We start from the raw sequence: 24,766 nt of genomic DNA, 5'->3' as shown, positions 1-24,766 counted from the left end.
TTCACTCTCTTGCTGTAGCAGCTTAACACGCATGAGAATATCTGGAACCATCCTATGATCACTTTTTGTCACTTTCTGTGAAAGACTTTTACTCCCAAACCTCCACAATCAATTCAGATTTCTCATTGCTGAATGTGACTTCTAGTCTTCTATGTATAGACTGATACTGATAGAGTATCTGCCATTATCATCTGAAGTAGTATTATTTCCAGAAGTCCTCCCAAACAAAAAACTTCCAAAATAAGGATGTTTCTACAGCTCAGTAGCAGCCTCTAGTCAATAACAGAGTGAGTTATATAGCAGGAATTTCCTTCAGTGGCAGTGCTGAGTTATGTTAAAACACTGTTCTTAATTACATCATCCCTTCCCCCAATTACTCTGGATCACTTCTACCTGCAATGTTAGGACTAGCTAGCAAAGTAATATGGAGTGGGAGAGAGGGGGGCCCACATAAATTACTACTTTAACTCCTGCTTGTCCATCACCCTTTACAGTTGGGTATCTTAGAATTTCTACTATGCCATTTGAAAAGTTTGTATGAAATACTGGAGATCAAAATGCCTCCATGAAAGCAATACTTACAGGCATCTCACAGAGGTAGATTCAAAATTCCACAGAATTACTGCCCCGTTTGCATTTCCTGTAGCTATCAAACTCCATCCTTCTACTTTTAAAACATCAAAACACTTAATTTCCACAGAATGGACAAAATTCTACAAAGAACATTAAAAAAAAAAATTAGTAGAAGCAATGTGAACACTAAAGAGTGAAATGTTTTAACTTAGTTTACCAAGATGCCTAAACTGACAGTGTCTACAACAACTGCATATTAAATGCTATTCTAATACTGCGGTATTTGAGCTACACAGAAGCATCAGAAGGAAGTAGGGAGTGACAGTACTGGGAGACTCTCTGCTGCATAGGACGGCGTCCATCTGCCAACCTGACCTGCTATCTGCAGCACAGTTGCAATTAGAGTGTGTAAAAACAGCTTAAGAGCTGAAGATTAATGAGAAGTAGGTATCTATGGAGACACTCTAATCAGGTTAAAGCAATAAGTCACTGAACAGAGATATAATGACCTTCCTACAAATATCTTCCAGATCTGTTACCGAATTAGTGAAATTATACAACACAAAAATTAAGTCTCGTGGACTATTCGAGTTAAATTGGTCAACAATTGAAACATAAATTTTACATCTTATTTTACCAAAGCAATAAGAAGAGAAAAAGGAATCACTTTAACACCCAGCTTGGTCTTTATCTGCCACTATTACTGAAGGTCAGTTTAGCTTTAGCAATGAATGACTTTTCATTTTATACAAGAAACTCAACTTACTGTTTTGTAAAGCAATGTGAAGTGTACATTCAGAGCAGCTGTTTAATCATGGCGACAACCGTCCAGTGGATTATTACACAGATATAGTCCTTAGAAACAATCACTTTCTTACATGATTTATTTTAGACCCTCAGTGTTATTAAAAGTTTGGAATACTAATTTAGTTCTTATCCTGTTGTGAAAACATGAAACCTTTAAAGGCACAGTAAACATTTACTTTCCAATCTTCTGTAAATGATGTGGAACTTTAAAGTGTTTCTTACCTCTGTGTCATTCCTCAGAGAACTGGTGTCAGACAGCAGTTGAATATCCGGAAAAAAATCATGTGTTTGTAAGGTGTCAGGCTTCAGTGACAGAGACACAACTGGATTCCTTCGTGGAAATGACACTGCCTCAGGAAGCACCCATGTGACATATAGATATGTTTGAACTGAGTTACCCTATTAAAATAACTGACTTAATGAAAGAGAAAGGAAAGGACTTCTCTATTCATAAGATAATTATCAGCAAGTGTGTGTCAAAACTTATTTTCTGTGCCAAACTACAAAACTATTACCCATATCACCTAACATATGCCTACACTGGAAACTGAAGCACCAACCAGAGATATTCCAGCTCACTTTAAATTATTATACCTGCTGTTATATAGAAGCTGTCCAGCTCTGTAGTTCAGAGATTTTGATTTTATTCAGTTTAACTACCTCCTTAAAGTAAGTTGTCTCTTCAGTTACAGCTGCTTGTTCTTTAAGGTTGCTTGTCTCCAATTCATATCTACTATACCAGCAAAACTGCTGTTTTTTCCAACTGTGTGAGAAGCAGCAGCAGTTCAGCCATGGCCTCAAGTCACTGATTCCTCCCCATTGTGCCTAGAGGCTACTGGGAGTTACCTTGATAGCTTTTCCAACTAAAAAAATTCACTTCAGTATCTAGTTTCTGCTTTTATTCTGCTTTTATAACATTTCAATTTGAGGAAGAAAATTCTACAGAAACATGGTTTGACTGAGAAATGAAACCACAATATTGTGAGCTCCAAAAGCATCCTGTTAATTTTATCTGAAGAGAACACAGAGTAGACTCTGAAAATCAAGCCAAGCAAGACAATCTGATTTATTACTGTCTTATTTCTTTGTATCAGTCCTTAAGCAGCCACTGCCTTAATCTAGTAATTTTAGACAAAAAAACCCCTCCTTTAGCCAACATCATCTGATATTGAGGTTTTTTTGCAGGATAATACCATGGTCACCTACTCTCCATAGAGGGAAAATATACCAAGAGTTATATTGGGCTACAGTTGAAGAGCTTCATAGTGACATAAGTGTATAGGCCTGAGGCCTCTGACATTTGTGAAACTGAATCCTGAGTCATGGGAACTTTCTATTAGTAAATATGAAGTGGAGCCTCTATGGCATACAAATGACCAGGATAGGTCAGCAATATCTGAGTCTGAGGGCTCAGCTGTGGAACTGGGACAGTGGTCTCTACAAAGGACAGGTATCCAGAACCCAAGAAGGTGATGCTTTGTCTTCCACTGCCTGAGGAGTGCACTAAGGCTGAAAGGCAGTGGTGAAGGAGGAAAAGATAAAGCTGCCTCATGAGAACATGGCCATAGGCCTGAGGTGCTGTTAAAAAGCAGGGCTCTGACCAGAGCAGTGGGGATAAATAGATAAACAGGATTTGCCTGAACAGTCTAACCATTCTCAGCTGTTGGTGAATTAGAAACTCTTTAAACAGGGTAAACACTGTCTGTAATAACAAGAGCAATATTTTAAAGCCTTTACCTTATAGGATCTGTAACTATTGAAACCTCAGTCACAATCAGAAAAGCAAATGCAAGGAAAGAAATTATCCGAATGATGAAAATCAGCAATGGACTAATGAACATATTAACATTTAGACAAAAAGGGAGAAAGCTAATTTGATGACATGCAGAAAGTGGATCCTTCCTTGACAATTTCTAAAAGTTTATCTATTAATTAATTAATAAGTCCTATTTCACCTTGAAAATGAGGAACTACTAAATGAAATTTTAAAAAAAAGTGTATTTGAAAAACCTGAATGATTTTCATCTTCCCACTCTGCTCCAAAACAAGAAGTGCATGTTGACTTTCATTAGCCTTCAGATAAACTATCTTCAGCAGACGACACTCATTTTTGCTGTGCTGGGCCAAAGGCAAGGCTTTAACTTCCTGCCCACTTTCAAACTCCCAAATTTTCACTGTTCCTAAACACAGAATAGAGAAAGATATACAAAAGGGAATGAACTTTCACCAATAACCTGTGATTCAAAGTCAGAAACTTGAACTGGATCAAACTGTGAAAGGAGAAGAAAAAAGAAAACCCAATTGAAGGTTCAGAGCTAGGTCACTGGTCTTTCAAAAGCTGTAGCAGTGTGTGTGCCAATACCCTTAGGGACACAAAGCTTACCAGAAAACATCTTTACCAGTAGCCCCACCATTTTTCCATCTTTTTTCCATGATCTGTTTTATGCTGCAGCCCAGGATAATGGGCTATCTTACTTCTGTTTCTGGGCTGACATCATCAGAGAGCAAGCAGATTGTGGGGCTGTCAGGCAGAAGACTTCAGGTTCCAAGCTACGGGAAGGACCAGAGGGACCTGGTTGCTGGACTTGTCCCACAGAGCTGGTGGGGAGACGGAGCTACAGCATTATCTGAAGTGAAGCAGTTATTATATATGACTTCACTTTTTTAAGACCTGATAGCATTTGTCTTCTGTTGAGTTCTTAGGATCCATAAAGGGTACAATCTCTGCTCCCAAGTATAAATAAAAAACAATAGCCAGTACACTGTGTGGAAAAAGCCATATCCTCTTTACGTGAGGCAGCTTTCATATATTTTATATATTTTAATACTTCAGGTGTGTACTCTTGAACATTTGAATGTATGAAAAATTATTCAGTCATGTTAACAGATTACAGAATTATTAAAATTTGCTGCAGAATTCAGTGTAGCACTTGTGTATTGGAGAGGTCTTGTCACATTACCTAAAACTAATGCACTCTAAATAACACACATGAAAAATTCAGGAAACATGTAGATATATATATATTCTGGTGTTTAGTGCCTGCAGACACTATTGCGGTGGTGCAATTCCTCTCCCCTCTCCTTGCTGGGCCACTTAGTGCTTGGTGCGATTCCAGCCCCCGCCTTGGGCCACGTACCAATCTAACGTGGTAAGGACTGCAAAGGCAGTAAACCAGAGTGTTAAGGAGACCCTTTGACAAGCCTGGCTCCTGCTTTCCCTATCGCTTGGGAACAGTTTTAACAGTCCATTGCCTCCTGACAGCCTGGTACACCTGTACCTGGGATGTGGTTGAGGGAGCACAATAACAGAATTGCACAGCCATCAAGTTCTTGTGCAACTGGTGGAAGACATCAGAATACTTCGTCATTTGAGCTGGGCCAGAGTGAAAAAGTACCTGAGAAAAGTCAGTTGTCTTGGACCCTATAAACAGCGATCCCAAGTGAGACCCTCTGAGCTCTCCTGGACTGCAGTGGGCCTGTGACCAGCATCTCCTCTGAGCTGGGACGCCTCTCAGGCATCAAATCCTTGAGGTACCATCCACTGATAGAGCCAACGGGAGGCCAGGGAGAAGTCAATTTCCTCAAGTCTCAATTATCACTGGTTGAGAAGTGTTGATGCATTGTGAGTATTTACTCTAAACTTGAGAAAAGGGAAATTTTAACTTTGGGCTACTTCTCTTTCATCCACCTGTCTACCTATACACAGTTATTTCCATGAGTGTGGGTACATACGTATTTCACTGAATCCAAATACTGTCTATGTGTTTGTACATCCTGTGTTTATGAAATATATGTCTATATACATTTATTTAGCATACTTTATAGTAAGATAGTGTGAATCTTGTCATCTTCAAATCTGTAATTAAGTTGCTATTTTAATAATGTATTTTATTGAATTATTTTGTAAATCCATAAATTGGTTAATAATTAAGTGCTGCTAGTCATTGATAAACCTTGATTTGCTGCTAAATCATTACCATGTTAATATTTTCATCCACTACAACTATAATATTCAGCTTAGACACTATGAAGTTGAAAACCTACTGTTCCCCATCTGCAGCCATTTAGTTACAGATCTATGTCCTCAGTCCTATGAGGAAACATCTTTTCAGACCTAGAGCTTTGAAGATAGTCTTCCAGAGAGCAATAGGCTAGCAAAGCACCAGAGCCCAAACATCACCTTTCTATGGATCACCTATCAAATAAAAGCCAACCAAGACATCCCCCTGCCCTTTTCCACAGACTGACAGCTGTGCATTCCCTTCTGTGCATACTTCCTCCCACCCTGGAAGAAAGCCAAAATTCATTCTTCTGTCACTGAGACAGTCAAGGCAAAGAGTTCTGTCTGCTCATGTAATACATAATTTAAAATAAATGTAATAAAAATGTAAAATTATTTAATTGGTTTACCATCACATGCCCCAGTAGCAAGATAAAAACCATTTCTTTCAATGGCTGCACAGGTCACTTCTGTATTCAGCCCATGTGCATCTTCAATCTGATATATTTGATATCCTGTTTCTAGGTCCCAGACCTGAAAAAATAAGATGGTAATTATTTGTACTATATCCTCTAAAACTCATCACACAGTGTGTTCTAGTGTAATTGGAGAAAGACAAATACTTCCAAGAGCAAATTTTCAGATCCTGTGAAACAGCTTCTCTGTTACAATAACACCCTGCCATGCTCTTTTACAGAAATACTAGTGTAATTTCCCTGAAAATGTCCCTCTCCCCAGAGAAGCCATTCTGGCAAGGGAATTTAGTATGCTATGAGAAAGACTCTTGTTAATTCAGAGACACTTGTTAAACAGAATGAGTTTTTACAGCGCAAAGGCAAAGAAATCTAACGAGAAAGAGTTCTTTGAGTTATAATTTCTGTGCTGAATATTAAAATGAGGCTTTTCATAAACATTTGGTCCAAAACTATAGGAACAACCATATCTGATCATTATCTAATCCTTTTGGGAATTTAAGCAATGCCTTCTAATGAAGTACCAGTACAAAGCTGGGTCGCTATAGTGTGGTAAGTCAGATTCAACTGGATTTATGAACTAGCCACTTATGTCATATGCACTATCTAGATCTGATTTTCTGCAGCACCCAGTGCCCCAAACTATTATGTAGGTGTAATGATGTTGTAGCCATCATGGTCTAAGGAATTCAGGGTTTACAGTGAGAAATAACATCTTTACTGAATGCGTAACGAACAAAGCTTTACACAAACAAGCCTTTCTCCACAGGAATGGCATGCATCACCAGCTGGCCCAGTAAGAGATGCTACCTCTCCCTACAAAACTTGCCCTATGAACCCATCAACAGTTGACGAAAACTGCAGGTCCTTGGTACCTCTGATGATCACTGTCACACTGTTAATTACACCAGTAGTGACTCATTTTATTAATCTGTGGGTTTTCTGAAACATGCATAGCAACTATTTTTTAGTGGTTCAAAAGCATACGGTAAAGTTAATAGGCAAGTTTAATCTTTCCATTAATGTTTCAACACAAACAGAGCTGTGACACAAAGTGATAAAAGTTATCTCCACCACGTTATTTTTCTTGTTAACTGGCTATTATATTCAACATTTCTCCCTCGCTGTGTGTCCTGAAATCCCTAAGGCTCAGAACAGTGTGTTCTAGGAAACTGAATGAGAAAAGTATCTACAGAAAGTCAGCAAATTGGCTCCAGAACTGCTACCCAAATAGAAGCAGATAAGACAAAAGATTAAGAAGGAAAACAGGAGAATAAAAAGCCGGGTTCTATAGTTTAGGCACAGTGTATGTGCCAATGAAACTTTCTAATTATAGTGAAGGAATATTTTATCTGAAAGCAGCATCACTTTTTATAAAGTGGGGTTTTTTATGCTTCATACCAATCAATAGAATGTCTAAAATACACATTTATATTCTACTAAGCTGACCGAGACTCAAGCACTTCCTAAGCTTTAAAGAGAAGTTTATCAGGTATGTCTTCTGAATTATAAAATATTGTGTAATTATGCTTGCATGAATTGTTGATTGGACATACAGTTTGACATCACAGCAGTCAAAATTTTTCTTTGTGTCTACTAAATAGCCAATGGACTTTCACTACTATTGCTATACTTGCAAAAACCCATTGCAAAAAGAGGTGAAGTGTATGTGTTCAGCCAAAGGAAATAACATTACAACTAAATCCAGTACCTCGATCAATCTTCCTGGTGCTTGCAGTGCAATTATGTCAGTGCAGGTCAGGGAAGTAGCTATCTACCCAAATAGTTTATTCATCATGGCTACCACTTCCCTGGGGAATTTGAGCACAAAAATAGCCACAAAACCAACACTTTGAATAATAAACACTAATAACTTATCTAATTAACCAGTAAATTATTTGTAATAAAAAAACCCTGAGACTTTTTCACTTTAAATGGTGACAACTTTCACTCACCTTCAGTATTGACTCAGAGCAGATAGTGAGAATTTGGTGAAAAACCTTGTTGTAAACAAGAGCATTGATGCTTTTCTCATGTGTCTGTGGCACCTGTCTTGTATCTTGTATCATATGAGTTAGGGGATAAATATAAATGAAAACTGAACCTGCAGAGGGTCAGAGGAGTGAGAATATATATATTTTGTGTATAGTGCCAGTTACATTTTCTGGTTATAAAAGGATTTTATGTAAACCATAGGGTCCATTTGCATTCTTCTAAAGAGGATAAGGAATATTGTTTGTTTCTTGAGAATACCTGTTCTCTAAACCAGAAAACATTCACACATCCTCCCATGCCACACAATGGCTAGGTATCTACCTGCCTTAGGCAACCACCTGCCCACCTTTGATGTGACGGATACCCTGTGTCCAAATCATTAGGAGCCACAAATCCCCCAGTCCCAGAATGGGTTGGCATGGAATGGAATGGAATGAACCCAAATAAGTAAAACTCTAATTGGCAGATATATTGCTAAAATAAATTCTGGTATCTCCTTTCTTAGAGATAAATCAATTCTATCTGCAGCAATGATGATGTCTTTCTAGTACCTTCCTTTACACAGCACTGTAGGTCTGAATGGTGTTTTCCAGACGCCTTCTAGTGCTCTCAGATCAGAAGTGTTGCAAAGACAGAGAAGCAGATGGGGATGAGAAGACAAAAGAAAGAACAAGTTTTTTACAAGATAGGCTCACAAGTCAGACTACACATGCAGGCTCCTATTGCAGTTCCAGTGTTACTATGGTTCTACCAGCAGAGGAGCAGTAGTCAGCAGGGAGTATGCAGCAAAGGACAAAATTGCCTAATACCTGGCTTTAGTCCAGGCACAGCGGCCAGCAGCTTGGAAAAAGGCACAGAAGGAATGCTATGGCAATACTCAAATGAAGCATGAAGGTGAGCTGTGATTTATGGATGTTAGTGAACTAATAACTGAAAATCTCCTCTGTAAAGCCAGAAATATAGCAATGAGAATTAATTTGCCCACATACAGCCTCAGTCTCTTGCCCTCTTCAGGGCCAAGGAGACATTCACTTAACCTTTTAATGGAATCATTACAGAGTACAGGACCAGATTTTTACAGATATTTAGACACTGCTCCAATCATCGTTTATAAGGGCAAAGTTACCTCATTGTCAAGGATTTATCCATGTAAAATCTCTTCATTAGCAAGCCTTGAAAATCTCACTAACTTAAATTTCAACTGAAGGTCATATCTGTATCCTTTAGTGATTAAATATCTTTAAAAGCTAGACTGATTAAAATTCTGGGCATTTTTAACCTAAGACCTAAGAACATTAAGACCTAGAAGCTAAGTGCTTACCAAATGCCTAAATACACACAACAATTTGGACTCTAGTCCAATGAATTTATCTAGGCTTCTAAAACAAGTTTATTGGCACAAAGATTCAGCAGAAACTATCAGGTCACTGAAAACAAAATGTTTCACATTCATCTTCTCAGATTTTACAAGCTTTGCAAGCTTTGTGCCTTATTCCTAACCTAAGGACAGAAAAAGCTCTCTCCAAAGACAATGACCTTATCTGCCTGGTATGTCTCAGGTCTCTATAGCCCCAGAACAGGTTCAAAGGTTTTTCTTTTTCAGTGACTACGTCTCTGGGGCAGATAAACCCCTGCTGGTTTCCAGAATCTCTGCCTTAGATACAGAAGGCTAACATCCTTAGTGACATCTGCTAAGCTCTGGTCCCTCAGAGGTTCCAGGCTCCCGGATACACAGTAAGGAAAAAGAGCCCAGAAACCTCAAGATGAGTTCCCACAATATTTTATACCTGATCAATCAGACAGCATGTCTGTTGACACCACAGATTGTGGGGCTCTCTGTAGCTACTGAGTTAAATAAGGAGTTTGAATACACTTGTGAGTGCTCCACAGAGACTATTCTTTGCTGCATTCTCCACGTGGGAAGAGGGTGCTAGAGGAATAGTTAGAGGAAGATCAGCAATTTAACAGTTTTCAAGAAATGATAAGGCTACAGAAAAATATCTGTAGTTTAGCTTTTCTAAGGAAGGCTCACCTTGCCTTCAGAGAAGCCTTTCTCATTTCCTCTGGGTCTTGCTGTTAATTCTGATGATGCATATTTTCATGCATATTTCTATATTGAAATTAGCACCATATATAACAAGACCCACTTTAAAATGGTCTTCATGTGCAAAGTCCCTTAGTGTCTGTATTCTGAACATCTTGTATATCTTATTCCTGTATTCAACTTCAGCTTCACAGAATCACAGAATGAACTAGGTTGGAAAGGACCTTGAAGATCATCAAGTCCAACTGTTCTCCTAGAACTGACAGTTCCCAACTACACCATGTCCCTAAGCACTATGTCGACCTGACTCTTAAACACCTCCAGGGATGGGGACTCCACCACCTCCCTGGGCAGCCCATTCCAATGCCTAACAACCCCTTCTGGAAAGAAATGCTTCCCAATATCCAGTCTAAACCTTCCCTGGCGCAACTTGAGGCCAAATCGATGACCTCTTGTCCTATCACTTATAACTTGGTTAAAGAGGCTCATCCCCAGCTCTCTGCAACCTCCTTTCATTTAGTTGTAGAAGGCGATGAGGTCTCCCCTCAGCCTCCTCCTCTCCAGACTAAACACCCCCAGTTCCCTCAGCCGCTCCTCGTACGACCTGTGCTCCAGACCCTGCACCAGCTCCGTTGCCCTTCTCTGGACACGCTCGAGTCATTCAATGTCCTTTTTGTAGTGAGGGGCCCAAAACTGAACACAGGAATCGAGGTGCGGCCTCACCAGTGCCCAGTACAGGGGTAAGATCCCTTCCCTGTCCCTGCTGGCCACGCTATTGCTGACACAAGCCAGGATGCCATGGGCCTTCTTGGCCACCTGGGCACATTACTGGCTCATGTTCATCTGGCTGTCAATCAACACCCCCAGGTCCCTCTCTGACTGTCAGGTCTCCAGCCACTCCTGCCTAAGCTTCATGTAATCATAAAGGAAATCACATTCTAGGAGAAGGAACATGTTATCACACATCAACTGCAGTAACATACCGGTGATAAGTGTGCCACGATCATTGTCAAATACCATGGCAAAGTTCTCCATCTCTCCAGGACTCCCTTGGTTATCATGGAAGACCTGCAGCAGTGAAAGGGTCTGTATATCCCACACTCTAAAAATCTGGAGGGAGAGAGACAGGAGAAAATCTATTACTGTATCATGATTGGATTTTCAACTACTTTTTTGTTTCCGTGAGAGTAATACTATAGCTTCCAATGAAAATCACATTGTTAAGTGTGGTACATTCCAAAATAAGCAAGACAAATATCAAACTCATTTTTATCTCCATTTTACCAAGGATAACAGATCAGAAAGGCTGAGTTCTGCAGTCTTGACCTGAGAAGTCCACAGCAGAACCAGATCTCCTGAGAACTGGTTTGAATTCATAATGACAAGATGACTCTATTGCATCATACTTTTCAGTCACATATAGATAAATGCTAATAGTTTAAAAGCTTGTATTTGAACTGGACTATCAAATGGTGTGGAAGAGTACAAAGACAAAATGTAGAGTGTTTCACATAAAGGAATTCCTGAAATCTTTGATTAACAACAGATGTTGGAGCAAATCAGGATCAGGATACTCTGCAGAAGGATCATTTTTATGCATATACATAGTTCTTGTGCTCTCCATAAGCAAATGATATCAATCACAGTCAGGGTACTATCCTGTAAGAAGCACTAGATAGATGTTATTTGTTCTTACTATCACTTTCAATGGAAAACACAGCACTTGCTTTAAACTCCAGAATTACTCATCAATAATTATGTTAGCAGCACTTACTCATCCTGCCTAATCAAAAGCTGTGTTGAATTTACGGCTATCCCATGCACGCTGCTCTTAATCCTGCAAGAAATCATGATTTAATTTCTCAGGTTCCATGGTTTATAGTGTGGTGTATTTCCCTGCAAGATAATCTTACTACGCTCTCAAAAATTATTCTGTCATCACATCTGCCTGCAATTCTTATTCAGCTGCCAAAACAGTGCTGAGTTTTATATAGACATTTGTGCAAGTTATTTGTATTCTTTCAATTGCGTTATTAAAAGGTGTGGCTGCATTTTTACTTGGGATTTTAACACAGACACATGTTGGTACATGCTTCCATCAATACTGGGAGTGTTGTGGGCATTCACAAAAGTCATTGAGTCTTTGGATGAAATGTTCCATATAATGTAAGTCCATAAAACACATCAGGACAAAACCATGAAATACTCAACTGAATTTGAAAACTGAGCTGTGTCTGAGACAGAGATTTCTCATGAATAAATCTGCTTCCTGTGCTATAGTCCCTGGAGGTCTTCCTCTCTCAGCTGTTCCTTATTCTTAACTTTGTCACTCAGTTGAGATTTCAGTGGCTTTTCTTAGGTGATCTTGAGGTACTTCGTCAAATTCTAATTTCATAGTCTTGGCCAGGGAGCATGAAGCAGCCAGCCTGCCTTGACAGGAGCTAGGCTGCTGTTTCTATAAAAAAAGCAATAATTCTGGGAGATCCGATGAAGGAAAAAAGCATCCTAGGAAAAATCCTAGGGAAATCTGCTGTCATTTCTTTGATTCATCCCAGGATCTCCTGTATTGTGATAAACATTATAGTAAAGGTAGGTCCAAGTCCAAATGTAAAATTCATTTTACACTTATAAACACAGAAAGTAAGTGGTTTGCTAAGTGACACATGGCAAATCACAGTCTGAAACATAATCCAAGTTTTGATTATTTCAGCTTTCCTCACCACAGCCTATTCCCTTCTTCATTTTGAAATCTACTTATTTTACTGTTGAACAGAATGTGTGCCCATTATAATTCATAGACAGTATGTCATATCCTTAAAAATGTTTTTGATAATCAGGAAGACTTCACTTGTGCATATGTTCATGGTATGAAAAGCTGATTGCAATTGCCAGGAATTATTTCTTCCAAAGAGACACACTACACAACTGAGAATGAATATTTGTTACTCTGGATGTTATAAAATGTTGAAGTATCTCTTTTTTTCACTTAAAAGAGGATCTTGGCATAAAAAACCCACTGTTGCCAAGAAAGCCCTCAAAACCAAATAGAAGTCTGTTCACTGTATGCAGAATAAAAATAAGGGTGACAGTAATAGAAGGAAATTAGTCAGGGAGATACACAGATTTTGAAATAGTTGGCATTTCCATCAGTAACCAGATTTTAAAGGAGTTACAATGGATCCAGCAAAATTCTGAAAAGGAAGGGAAGAAAATAAACAGACACATCAATCAGTGTTTAAACAGATCACCTCTGGCACCAGAGAGAAGTTCATACATGAGTGTTTCAGAATTTTAAGTAGAAGAAAATTTCTCCTATTTTGTTTGTTTTCAGGAAAACTCAAAAGGAAAAGGCTCTAAAAATCTTCCTACTGAGATTAAATTTTCTCTGAGACAGTACAGAGGCAGAATAACCATGTCCATCATATTCCTCTGATAGACTTCTGATTATTTTTTCAGGAATTTACTTAGAAATGCAAATTCTAAAGCATACAAAAAGAGAAATAGGCAGTGAGAAGGCTTGAAAAAGGAAATCTGGTTGAATAGAAAAAATGATGAAACTGTTGATCCATCTGACAGTAGACCAGCAAAAATAGAAAGAATTGGTGATGAAAATTGAGAAAGTTAGGGCAATGTTGTAGGTAGATCCCCAAGCTCAGTTCTGGCACAGTCACAATTAGAGCATGTAAAAACAGCTGAAGATTAATCAGAAGTAGGTATCTATGGAGATACTCTAGTCAGGTGAAAAGAATAAGTTACTGAGCAGATATAATGACCTTTCCGCAAACATCACCCAGATCTGATACAAAGTTAATGAAATTATACAAAAAGCCCCCAAAGACAGACAATTCTAATAAACTCATAGACTATTCAAGTTAAACTGGTCAACAATTGAAACAATTCTGATATTTTATCAATGAATAAGATGATTTTACAGCACAAGTGAATATAAGAGCCTCTTGCACTATTTCTTGCTGCTTGTTCAACTCTTGATGCCAGTAGCACATTAAGAAAATGCAATCACTTAAAGTGACAGCTAAAACCTGGACACGTCACAGCATTCATAAATCTCTTCCCTTCCTCCCAGCCTTCTTCCTTTCCCAGCCCACGGGCAGGGATTGGGAGATTACATAAATCACTGTTCCACATGAGTAACTCCCACACAAGGCATCACCAGCATGGCCTCAAGATATGTCACTGCTGTTCATCTGCATCAGCACACATGACTGCATGAATTCATGCATGAAGAGTGGCAACAAACAACATGCTTATTTAGAAATTAGGAGGTGATTAGGGGGAGTTGCCTTAGGAATGTTTTGTTAATAGCAACTTCACTGTTCTATTTATTGAAGAACTTATTTATTGAAGAACTTCCCACAGCAGCCTGACAAATGGCAGGAATCCCCGAAGCCCTCTGAAAACATTATTTATGGCAAAATGCTTCTAGACTGTGTCTTCTGCAATCACAGAATACAGACTTTATACAAGCAAACAAAACATATTAGGGAGGAGGAGTGCAGAGATAAGGAGCTTCAAGTGCTTTTGGAAAGAACTTCTTTCCTTCTTTACACTGTTTCCACCTTACAGGAAAAGCTGCGATATGCTTACAGTATCTCTCCAACACATATCTACAACACTTGCCTACATTAATGAAAAACCAGCTGGTTCAGTTTGGGTGCTAGCAGAATTGGCCTTGACCTACAGATATACCTTTTTTAAGAGTCAGCAGAGCAGTGATTCCTGCCTGTGTTCCCACATTGTGGCCAGCTTCTTTCACACAGTTGGTAACAGGCACAGAGTGGCCTTCAAGAAATGCATGCTGACACTCTTTCCTGTCTCAGTTGCAACAGCTTCAGCAAACTACTCTGTTATCCTCTCCAGTACCGCAGTCTGGATCAATACCCTCTGTTCTGAGGTGCTCTTCTTTGTGCCTTTCATTTTTCAACCCAATGACAAAGACACATACTTACAGATGGAATTTCCACATACACTAAATCAAATTGGGAACCAAATCCCTCCCAAATTCAGTGGGAGTTCTTGCCAAAGCCTTCTGAGATCCCTTAAAAAATTAAATATGTATATTTACATGCATAAACACCTGTCTCTCAAGCAGCACCTTCCTTCAAGCCCTAAAACTCAGAACACAGAAAAAAGCTTGAACTATCTTTTCCATCTGGTTTAAAGCCTATGTTTTATGAGCATGTAGAAACAGTAGCACCCCTCTCTTCTATTTTTCTTTGTATGTACACAGAGACAGACAAAGAGCAAAAGATCCATTTTACCAAGTAAAATGGGAACAGCAGAGGGAAACAGAAGATGGGAAATAGGGCAAGACAAAATTGGTAAATAAATAATTTACATGCTCTCAGTACAATAAAGTTCAGGCTCAGGAAAAGTTATCTCCTGCTGGGTTGTTACGAGGAGGCCACGGTGGAAACATGCTTTGAGTTTGGAAGAAGTGAATCCTCTTCTGCCCCTTTTCGTCTGTAATTAACTCAGATGAAAAGGACTAAGGAAGTCCAGGATTTGGTGACACCACCTACCCCTCCCCCCAGTCAAAAGATAATGCCTCAAATTACTGCTAGTTAAGAATAAAAAACTGACCTTAAAACACCGCTCTAACAAAAATAGCTCAACAACTCGCAAGAGAAAACAGTAACTTCCACTTAGTGCCTCCAAACTCTTGCATCCTGGCGATAATTTTTGTAAGTTAAGGAAAATTTGTTTTTTTAAAAAGACAACTTTCCTCAGTTTTACAGAATGATGCTGCTGCAAGTCTTTAAAACAACTTAAGAAAAAAATATTTGTGCAGGAAAATCCAAAACCCAACCACTTGGAGCAGAAAGAAGTTTTACTAGCTGCAGCATTTGCTGTAGGCACAGACAGAAAGAGTAAGCAAAAATTAAAGCTGATTTTCTGCAGAAGTGTTTAGTTTATCTGCCTCCATTTTCTACACTGTTCAGCTGTTTCAGAGGTGAAGGCTCCATGGTCTAAGTGAAAAAATTGACAGATTCATACAGAGCATTTGAGCCCTCAAAGACAAAAGTCACCAGGCATGAAGCAGAGGTGAAACTGCAGTTCTGCTTGCAGTGTTACTTAATAGAGTAAGTCATCTGCAGAGAGTGGTGGTGTGTCTCTTGTGATCCCTGAAGGTCAACCTGCAAAGTACTACAACTCCCTGTAGTTATTAGAAGACTTAGGAACAAACTGATGTCAATGAGATTACTTGTGAGGCTAAGGCAAGGAGGATTTAGCTCTAAGCATATTAATGCAATGTGGTGCAGCAGATGGTACTGTAACTACTGCCTGAGACAGTAATTTGGCAAAGTTCAAAATTATGAACATTTCAAGTCACTTCCTCAGACAGTACCATTAACCTGGTAATATATAAGGTTACTTTTCTTTTCCCAAACATGGAGGAATGCTGGAAAGAAATCAAACTGAGTTATATGAAATAATGAGTCTAATTGTACAGTAATGAGCCTGCAGGATATTTACTGGTTGCTATGTTTGAGTGTGTAAAGGCTCTCTATATCTGTCTCTGTACTGTGTGCTGTGTGTGCTGACAACAGACCTATCTGACCCCTAATGCAAAGATAAAATAATCCTCAATACTTCAGGAGAACAGTTTCAGGGGACATTTAGATGGTATGTGGGTCAGAAACAGGAAGACAGAGGTGTAGGACAGAGGTGACTGCCCATGAACACCTCGATCAGAAGAGCTCAAAAACCAGTCAGGTTCCTCCTGTCAATCTTCAGCTAATCTTAGAACGATGCTCGCACCTTAGACACAATGTTCGAAGAAATCTTCAGGTATACAACACTTCATTTACATTTTGAAGATCTCCTTTTTCTTCATTCCTCCATAGAATAATAAGCGACCAGAAAACTACAGGTCTGAAAATTTATTTTTAATATAGCTTAAACCCTAGATCTCAGTTTTCTGGCAGAAGAACTGTAGAAATCAACACAGGCTGAATATAGGTCCCACTCTGTTTCCATCTGCAGCAAACAGATATTATTTAATACTTTAACCATCAAATAACTTGCCCCAAAACAGAACACCTAATGGATAATTTCCTTCATGTATGCTAAGAATATATGAGGACAATTCATTCATGAAGGCAATTTGTGCATTCTCAGATATACTGAAAACCAAAACATCATTTTGCAAAGATACAATCATAGCTAGGACAGATATTTTCCTCAAGCAGTCCAGCTGCATGCTGGTTGTAAGCAGCATGTATATTATATACCATATGAGTATAAGAACTAAAGAAGAAAATGGAGGTAGGAGATAAAAATGTACGTTTAAAATTAGTTCTAATTTCTTTTACTTTTTCACAGAATTGCGGAACGGTTGAGATTGGAAGGGACCACTGTTCAACTGGGGCCATCTAGAGCAGGTTGCCCAGGACCATGTCCAGATGGCTTCAGAATATCTCTAAGGATGGAGACTCTACAACCTCTATAGGCAACCTCTGCCAGTGCTTGCTCTCCCTCACAGTGAAAGAAATGTTTCCTGATGTTCAGACAGAACATCTTGATTTCATTTTTCAGTGCCTTTGGTCCTGTCACTGGGCACCACTGAAAAGATCCTGGCACCATCTTCATTACAGCCTCCCTCTTGATATTTGTATACATTGATGAGATCTCCCTTGAGTCTTCTCTTGTGTGGGCTAATTTTGCAGACTACCTAAGAGACAAATTAATTTGAATAATGGAAAATAGGACAGGAAATAACAGAAAATTGGGTAAGTTACATGAACAGTCTGAAGAAGAATATTCAATGTCCTTGAAGGATTATGCAATATAAGAGGAGAATAAAATTCTTATTATCTGGGAGGAGAAAATAAACCAAAGAGAATAAAAGTACAGCAGCAAGGGAAGGATTAACTTTGACTTTCAAAGCAGTGTATGAAAAATGTGTCTGATATAGATGTGGCCACATAACTTCTGTGAAGGATGACTGGAGCAGATTTCCCAAACGTGTCTTTTTCAAATTATATAGATTAAATTTAGTATTGTTGATATACAGCACATTCCAGTAACAGCCGTGATTAGCAACGGTTTGACATAAATTAAACATTGTGCTTCCAGCTCAGCTGCTCTCATTTTTTGGGAAGACAAATGACTGTATTATAAAAATATCCTTAAAACAATGTCATGTGCTTTCAAAATAGGTTAGATAAACATCCACACTAACCTACACAGGCATTGATACAATCACCTGCACAGTTCCAGACAGGCAGATAACATTTATGACTTCCCACTGGGATATCGCACAGCCAGTTTGCCATTAGGCAGATCTGGAGAGACAAGACTGAAGGCTGACAATATTAAGGTTTGAGTAAAGGTGCAAAAGTCAGAAAATACAAAAATTAATAACACATCTTACCTCCCTTAATCCCCCCTGAAATACTGCAAATCTGCTCTTGGGTTCTGCAAGAGTAAAACCAACATATATATAACAGACTTAATTTAGTATGGGCAAATTTCAGGAAGGAACTGTTTATGTGCTTACATCAAGTTGGCTGCATCATATTTTGAAGAAATTATTAATGGAATGGAAATCTGACATTCCCCAGAATGGAGATGCGAGAAATCACCATTTATTTCACTGCTCTCCTGCCACATGCAAATGTGTATATTGCTCTTTTGGTATTAGCTGCCAAAAATAAAATTACTTTTAAAGAGAAAAAGGCCAAAGAACATTCCCTTAACTGACTTAAAACAAAGGTTTTGTGTTGCTTACAAATTATACTCTACAGGCTGGGAATATACTCTTTACTCTATCCCTACTGATCATCAAACAAAACAAGCCGTTTTTACGAATTGAAGCCTGTAGGCTTAAATCTTGCTCACCTGACTCACTTCAGTGGTCTAATTCAACTAAACCCATCACTGGAGGTGTTCTAGTAAAATCAGTGGAACAACTGGTGTAGCAAATTTTGGCTTACTGGCTTCCATTGATGACTCAAGTAGGCAAGATGTGAAGTTGCCTCCACTGTTCTAGTTGTGAATCCCCACTCAACACTGAGAGAAAGCAGTTGATCTCACTGCTTCACAGCCTTTCAGTACAAGGGCTATGCAGCCTGGTCTGGTCTCTGCCACTGGCCTTAATCCTTTTGTTTCCACAGAAAGTTATGAGTGTAACATCATCTTTCAGATAATGACCTGCTTCCTGCCACATCTCCAGGTTTAATAACCCTATCCCTATGAGTGTTGTTTTGTTTCGTCTTGTTTTTTCTCAATACTTCCTGAATGCTTTCAAAGAGTTCTGTAATATAAAAAAAATGAAGTAACAAACGCTTCAGACTGCAGGACAAGAATAAGAATGGGCAAACTGACTATAGAGAGGAAGGGGCAATGAAGGGCTGAGTGACATGGAGGAGAGGAAAAAAATAAACACAGCAGAGATTTCCTACGCAGCATTTTTCTAATCTAGGGTGGAGTGCCATGTCAATTTTCCATTATTTCTTTACCCCACAGATTGCTCTCATATTACCATACACTCTGTAGAACTAATTCTTCAGCTGATTGGGCCAATTTAAAAAAAAAAAACAAACCAAAACCAAACCAAAAAATAGCAATTTCTATTAAATTACAGTACTGGTATTTGTAGAAAAATGCTGTAATGCCAGTGTAGTAACCAGGCAGATCAAGTACCTTTACACAGGACAGTTTTGCCTTGCCTGGCTTGAAACATTCAACTCATATCATGGTTCATTGTCTACCTAGTGTATCGTGAAGCATCCGAGGATGCTGCTTAGTTGCAATTCCAAGTCCAAAGATAGCACTTTTTAAAGGACTTAGATATTCTACCAGCATTTCTCTTCAATAAAAAAAAGATTGCTTCAGTGCTTGAACAAACATATTATTTTACTTTTTAGTCCCTCAGACCTAAGAGAAAAGGTGTAAAATAGTTGTAACAGTGGGAAATACATCACTCATTCCTCTTTTTATAACTCACAGATGATATGTATCAGTGAAATTACAGCCACAAATCCAGTGAATAGGCTATTGCAGCAGTTTTGAAAAAAAACCTTCCTGAAAACTGTGTTGGTGGCTCCTGCAGAATAACTCTAAGCAAAGAGTTATATACATTTGTATTTACAGTTAAATACATACACTTTCACAACAATAACCTAATCTGTGACTGCAACATGCTGACACTTTAGCAAAGAGTCCATGTATTATGTGAAAACCAGTCTGTATTTTGGTGCAATGACACAAAGGACAAGTTAATACCTTCAGACAAGTTTTACAGTACTTCCTTTTTGAAATATTTTCAACCAAAACATAAGTCAAGACAGACACACTGTAAGTGTGGCTGTGATGAATGTGGTTCTTGTTAGTCTATGTCTATGTAGTTTAATACAGAGAATAGTTTGTGTTTGTGGAAAATCTCAACACAAGATTTGGAACATGTTTCTATGACTGGGAACAAATAGATCACATCAATATTTCAGATCTCCTAGTAAATTCACTTAACTGAACAGCTGAAGAAAAGAGACATGACTGTGGACTACAACTGCAAATGTACTATGCACACCATTACCTTTAAGGTCTTCACAACCTGGAAGACTGGGGACAAATTTATTTCCAGGAGTATTATATTCTGAAGGATGTCCAACAGCACAGAATTATGACAATCCCTGACTGTGCCCTCCCCTCTTCCTCTGTGTATGACTAAAGGACATACTGAAATTATTTACAAATCTATGGCTCTGCCTAATTTGTAGATATTATTATGTAATAAAACCAAGAGAGTAAATTTAACTTTTGTGATAAGAGAATGCGAGATATACATAATTTTTTATTAGCTACCTGACAGCATTTTACGAATAATTTGTTCCATAAAAAAAATTTCTTATATTTATTATTGGACCAAACAATGTGCTCATGTGCTGGACTAGTTTAAGGAATCTTCATTTTCTTAAATGGAACCATCATTTGAATTCAAATTCCAAAATACTTTCTTAATTGTTGGCATAATAATGCTTGTTTTGTTATTACTGGCTTGGGGCAATCTGTTTTCAGTTAAATTAAATATCACAGAAGGTTTCTTCAATGTTTTCCAGAAAGCTGTATTGCACACTAGCCAAAATTCCCCAGTGAAAATAAAGAAGTCTTCTCAAAACAATCCACATGAATTCCAGGTTTCAGTGCAACATGTCCTGGGCTTGTCTGATGCCAAATACAGTACTGATTTTTGACACCCAAGTTAGTGTCCTCTCTCTGCAGATCTACTGAGGTCTACCACAAAAAATACTTGAAGTGCTACAGAAGACAGCACTGCTCAGACAGCAGATGTTTCCAATGCTGACAAGCAGAACCGATCTAGGGAAGAATAAGGAAAACATTTAATATTACTTTTTTTTTCACTGGATATATTTGACTGATGCTTGTTTTATAGCATCTCTTGATTCCAGAAAGATATGAGAGCTAGTGACTAAATTCAGTACTGACTATTTTTCTCCTTCAAACCAAAAAGCTATATGTATACATTTCAGATTTTGGCACCAGCTCTTCTTTTAGAAAAGAGTGTAGAAAGATCCAGACTTACCTCCAGATGTCTATGCATTAGATTGCATAACACCACTTTGACTGGTTAAGAAGGAAGGAGGGCCAAAGTGATCGTTTGTTGTTTCTTGAAGAATATCTATATCAAGATCATCCAGATTAATTTTATTATACTAGAGCTGTACTTCTGATTTTTACACTTTGTTTATAGCACTAGATAAAGAATTAGTACTTCCTTTAAGATTACCTTTTTTATATATATACATATATATATATATATATATACACACAGGGGGCTGACAGAAACAAGACTAATTGATTTCAAAGGTGTGAGGCTCAGATTTTTTTTATTTTACGACAGGCAGTGCTGAGACCACAATATCTATAGCTAACCGTGATCAGGGTACTCAGGTCAAATGCCACAATGGTACGTATAGATTTTACCATTGTGTCTGAACTGTACGGTACACTGGAACAATAGTGATGAACAATAGGAGTTCATCACAGAGTCCTTGCTCCTTGATAATCTGGATGGGAACCTGGACAAACAGTGCTGGGAATCTCTGTTTTGTTCATGGCTAGGTTCATTTCTGTGGAAATAACTATGCTGGGATGTAGGGTGAAAGAGAATGGCATGCACATTGGTCCTTACAATAACACTAAGTGAGGATGCAGACAAGTTTTGCGCCAGAATGAGAGAGATGGACAGAATTCTTGAAATTCACAGTTTAGACACAGCCTGGAATTATGAGCTATCATAATCAAGGCTGTGGTGCATAAGAATCTGATTTAAAGAAAATAATCCACATTCTGCTTGCATTTTGCAATGCAGTGAAGTAATGTCGACACACAGTGTAGCAGAGCCTACATTAAAACATTTGCCAGTCAAATGCTCAAGTTCAATCCGGAGGTGGATTGCACATTTTCCTAATAAATAAAGGTTAAACTATCCTCTGCTGAATGAATGTAACTCATGCAATTTCTGCAGTGTAATTCTTACATTAGAGACTTTCAGATTGTGTATCATACAGTGGGATTGAGCACAGGTTCACTGCAAATAGAGATTAGCTTTCTACTTAGAAAGGTGGGGTTTTTAAGTAGACTGTCTTAGACAGTAAGCCTCTTTATATTGGAGATCTGCACTTACTAAGGACTCTCTAAACTCATAACACTCGACTCTTTCAGAGCTCTGGTCCACCCTTTTCCTCCATCCCTCTCTTCTCTACCACATACACATGGGACTTCTCTGTAGACACAAGTGACCTGCTGAGTAATCTGTACTTTGGGAATAATCCGTCTATCTCAGAAGTTAAGTAATGTAAACAGACTTGGGCAGTGTCAGAAGAGGTCATCTGAAATCCAGTCAGACCATCCAGCAACAGATGAAAAGCAAGCAGAACAGTCCTCTAAAATGAAGTAGATGCATCTTAAAAATATCTTGACTAAAACAAGCAAATTGATCCCTGGCATATTCAACAACTAGACTGCCAGATAATCAGACTGTTTGGTTGTTTGTTTTTTTTTTTTCTTAAAATAAAAATATCACGAATCATCACAGATCAAAACGATAAAATGTTGTGTAGTCATATTTCTTAATAAAAAGACTAACTCATAGAATTGAAATTAAAAGTAGACTTCAAGAGCAAAAATTGCAGCCACAAAAAACACCTGAAATACTTGCAGTGATCAGCCGAATGGCTTGCACATAAAACATATGCTAAAAGGCCTTAAAACAAAAAGGCAACAATCTACATCCTCATTGAAGTTACGGCACTGGGACAGTCTCCCTCAGTGCATAATACTGACCCTTGTGTTAAAAGTCTTTTTCTTATTTCTATTTAGAATTTTTGACATATGGTTAAAAGGAAGCTCTTAAAAATGAGCATAATAAAAGATAGTTTATTTATGTCTGCTTTCCTAACCTTCTTGGGTAACTTCAATATTGCCTTTAATCTAGCATACAGTTACAAGTAATTTTCACTTGTAAAGAATACCTGTACTTCAGAAAAAAACCCCAACCTTTTTCCTTTATTTTTAAATTTTTTTTATTTCAGGTCTGCATGATCATACTGTTCTCTTCACAGAGACATTTGTTTTGTATCTTGGCCATTGTGTTGCATAAGATATTTCTTTTGATACTTCCTTAACACACTGATGCCTCCCTCCCCTTCTCCTGGGCTCCACTTTGTTTTCCATGCTCTGGTATGTTAAGACTGTTAGAGCTAATATTCTTGTAAACTAACACTTCCACTGTAAAACAAATCCACTGATTTCTATTTTTTTGCACTAGTGCTGCAATGGGTTCATTTTTACATTTCTGTATAAACTATGGCATACATTAATGTTCTATAGTATGAAACTAAAGCTAATACCATCAGTTGAATCCCCTAGTATGCTTGTAAAAAGATGTATAACATTTGTGTTATCTTTAAAACCATTCACTGGAGTTTCTGAATCCCCTAACTCAGCCATTACTCCTTCAGACTGCAAACCTTTGCTGCATCACAAGTTTGAATTCAAAAGCCAAGGTGACTCCTTACTTCAGAACTCTAATATAAAGCAATTACATATGGGCTGCAGAGATCTCTTCTGAGTATATTTGTACATGGCTTTTCAGTTTTAAAAGTCCTTGGAGGTCAAATGAGGGCAAAACAAGGTAACAACAATCTTTGAACCCTTGTTTTAAAACATTTTTACACTTCATTAATATAGAAAGTTAATGCCATGTACAAAACATACAAAAGAAAACTGACTACCAAAAGACTGACTATTGATTTTCTTAACTACAGTCAGGAAGAATATGCTTTCTAGCTTTCTATCTCCATGGATATTAGTCCCTGGGAATGTAGCTCACATCGTATCTTAAAAGCCATCTATGCAGCATTAACTCTTGTTCCTCATAAAGTAATGTGTACAGATCACAGGAAATTATGTATGCAATTCTAGGAAGCGAAAGCCAGAAGTTAAGTGCAATATAAGCAGTCTAACTTAAACAAGAAAATGGTTTGGGAATTTTTTTCTCTAAAAGGTTCCTAAATATATTTCACAGGAATATCCCCTCTTCCCACTGTTTAGCCCTTCCCATTGTCTGACCCATGGGCCAGTAACAAAGGCAATGACTTTTAACATATTACCCTAATCTCAAAACATTTTAAGGGTTTATTTTAACAGATATACTCTATCTCTTTAGCAATTAAGGCCTTAGCTTGCAGCAGAAAAGCTGTGGGATGCCAACAGGATCCACTGAGCCCACAGTACTGAACATCATCAGCATGTGTCTATTTACACGAGAATTGATGGAGGTAGAAAAGAACAGATACAAAATAGTTTCTGAATTCTGACATGCATATT

At 38.2% G+C, this 24,766-nt stretch overlaps 1 protein-coding gene across 1 annotated transcript in view; it reads right to left on the bottom strand.

The window, feature by feature from the left end:
• The window catches only part of WDR64 (WD repeat domain 64), an 81,002-nt gene that overhangs the window by 15,453 nt on the left and 40,783 nt on the right, over positions 1-24,766 (bottom strand). The window contains exons 11-16 of the mRNA XM_074896845.1: positions 10,876-11,002; positions 7,809-7,957; positions 5,791-5,914; positions 3,391-3,560; positions 1,603-1,779; positions 583-713 (exon numbers count right to left, since the gene is read on the bottom strand). Of these exons, the coding sequence (XP_074752946.1) occupies positions 583-713; positions 1,603-1,779; positions 3,391-3,560; positions 5,791-5,914; positions 7,809-7,957; positions 10,876-11,002 (878 nt within the window). The remainder of the gene's footprint in view (positions 1-582; positions 714-1,602; positions 1,780-3,390; positions 3,561-5,790; positions 5,915-7,808; positions 7,958-10,875; positions 11,003-24,766) is intronic.

Source organism: Athene noctua, chromosome 1 (assembly GCF_965140245.1).
Source record: "Athene noctua chromosome 1, bAthNoc1.hap1.1, whole genome shotgun sequence".
In the NCBI taxonomy this organism is placed as follows: Eukaryota; Metazoa; Chordata; class Aves; order Strigiformes; family Strigidae; genus Athene; species Athene noctua.
This window is presented reverse-complemented; position numbering and strand designations above follow the sequence as displayed.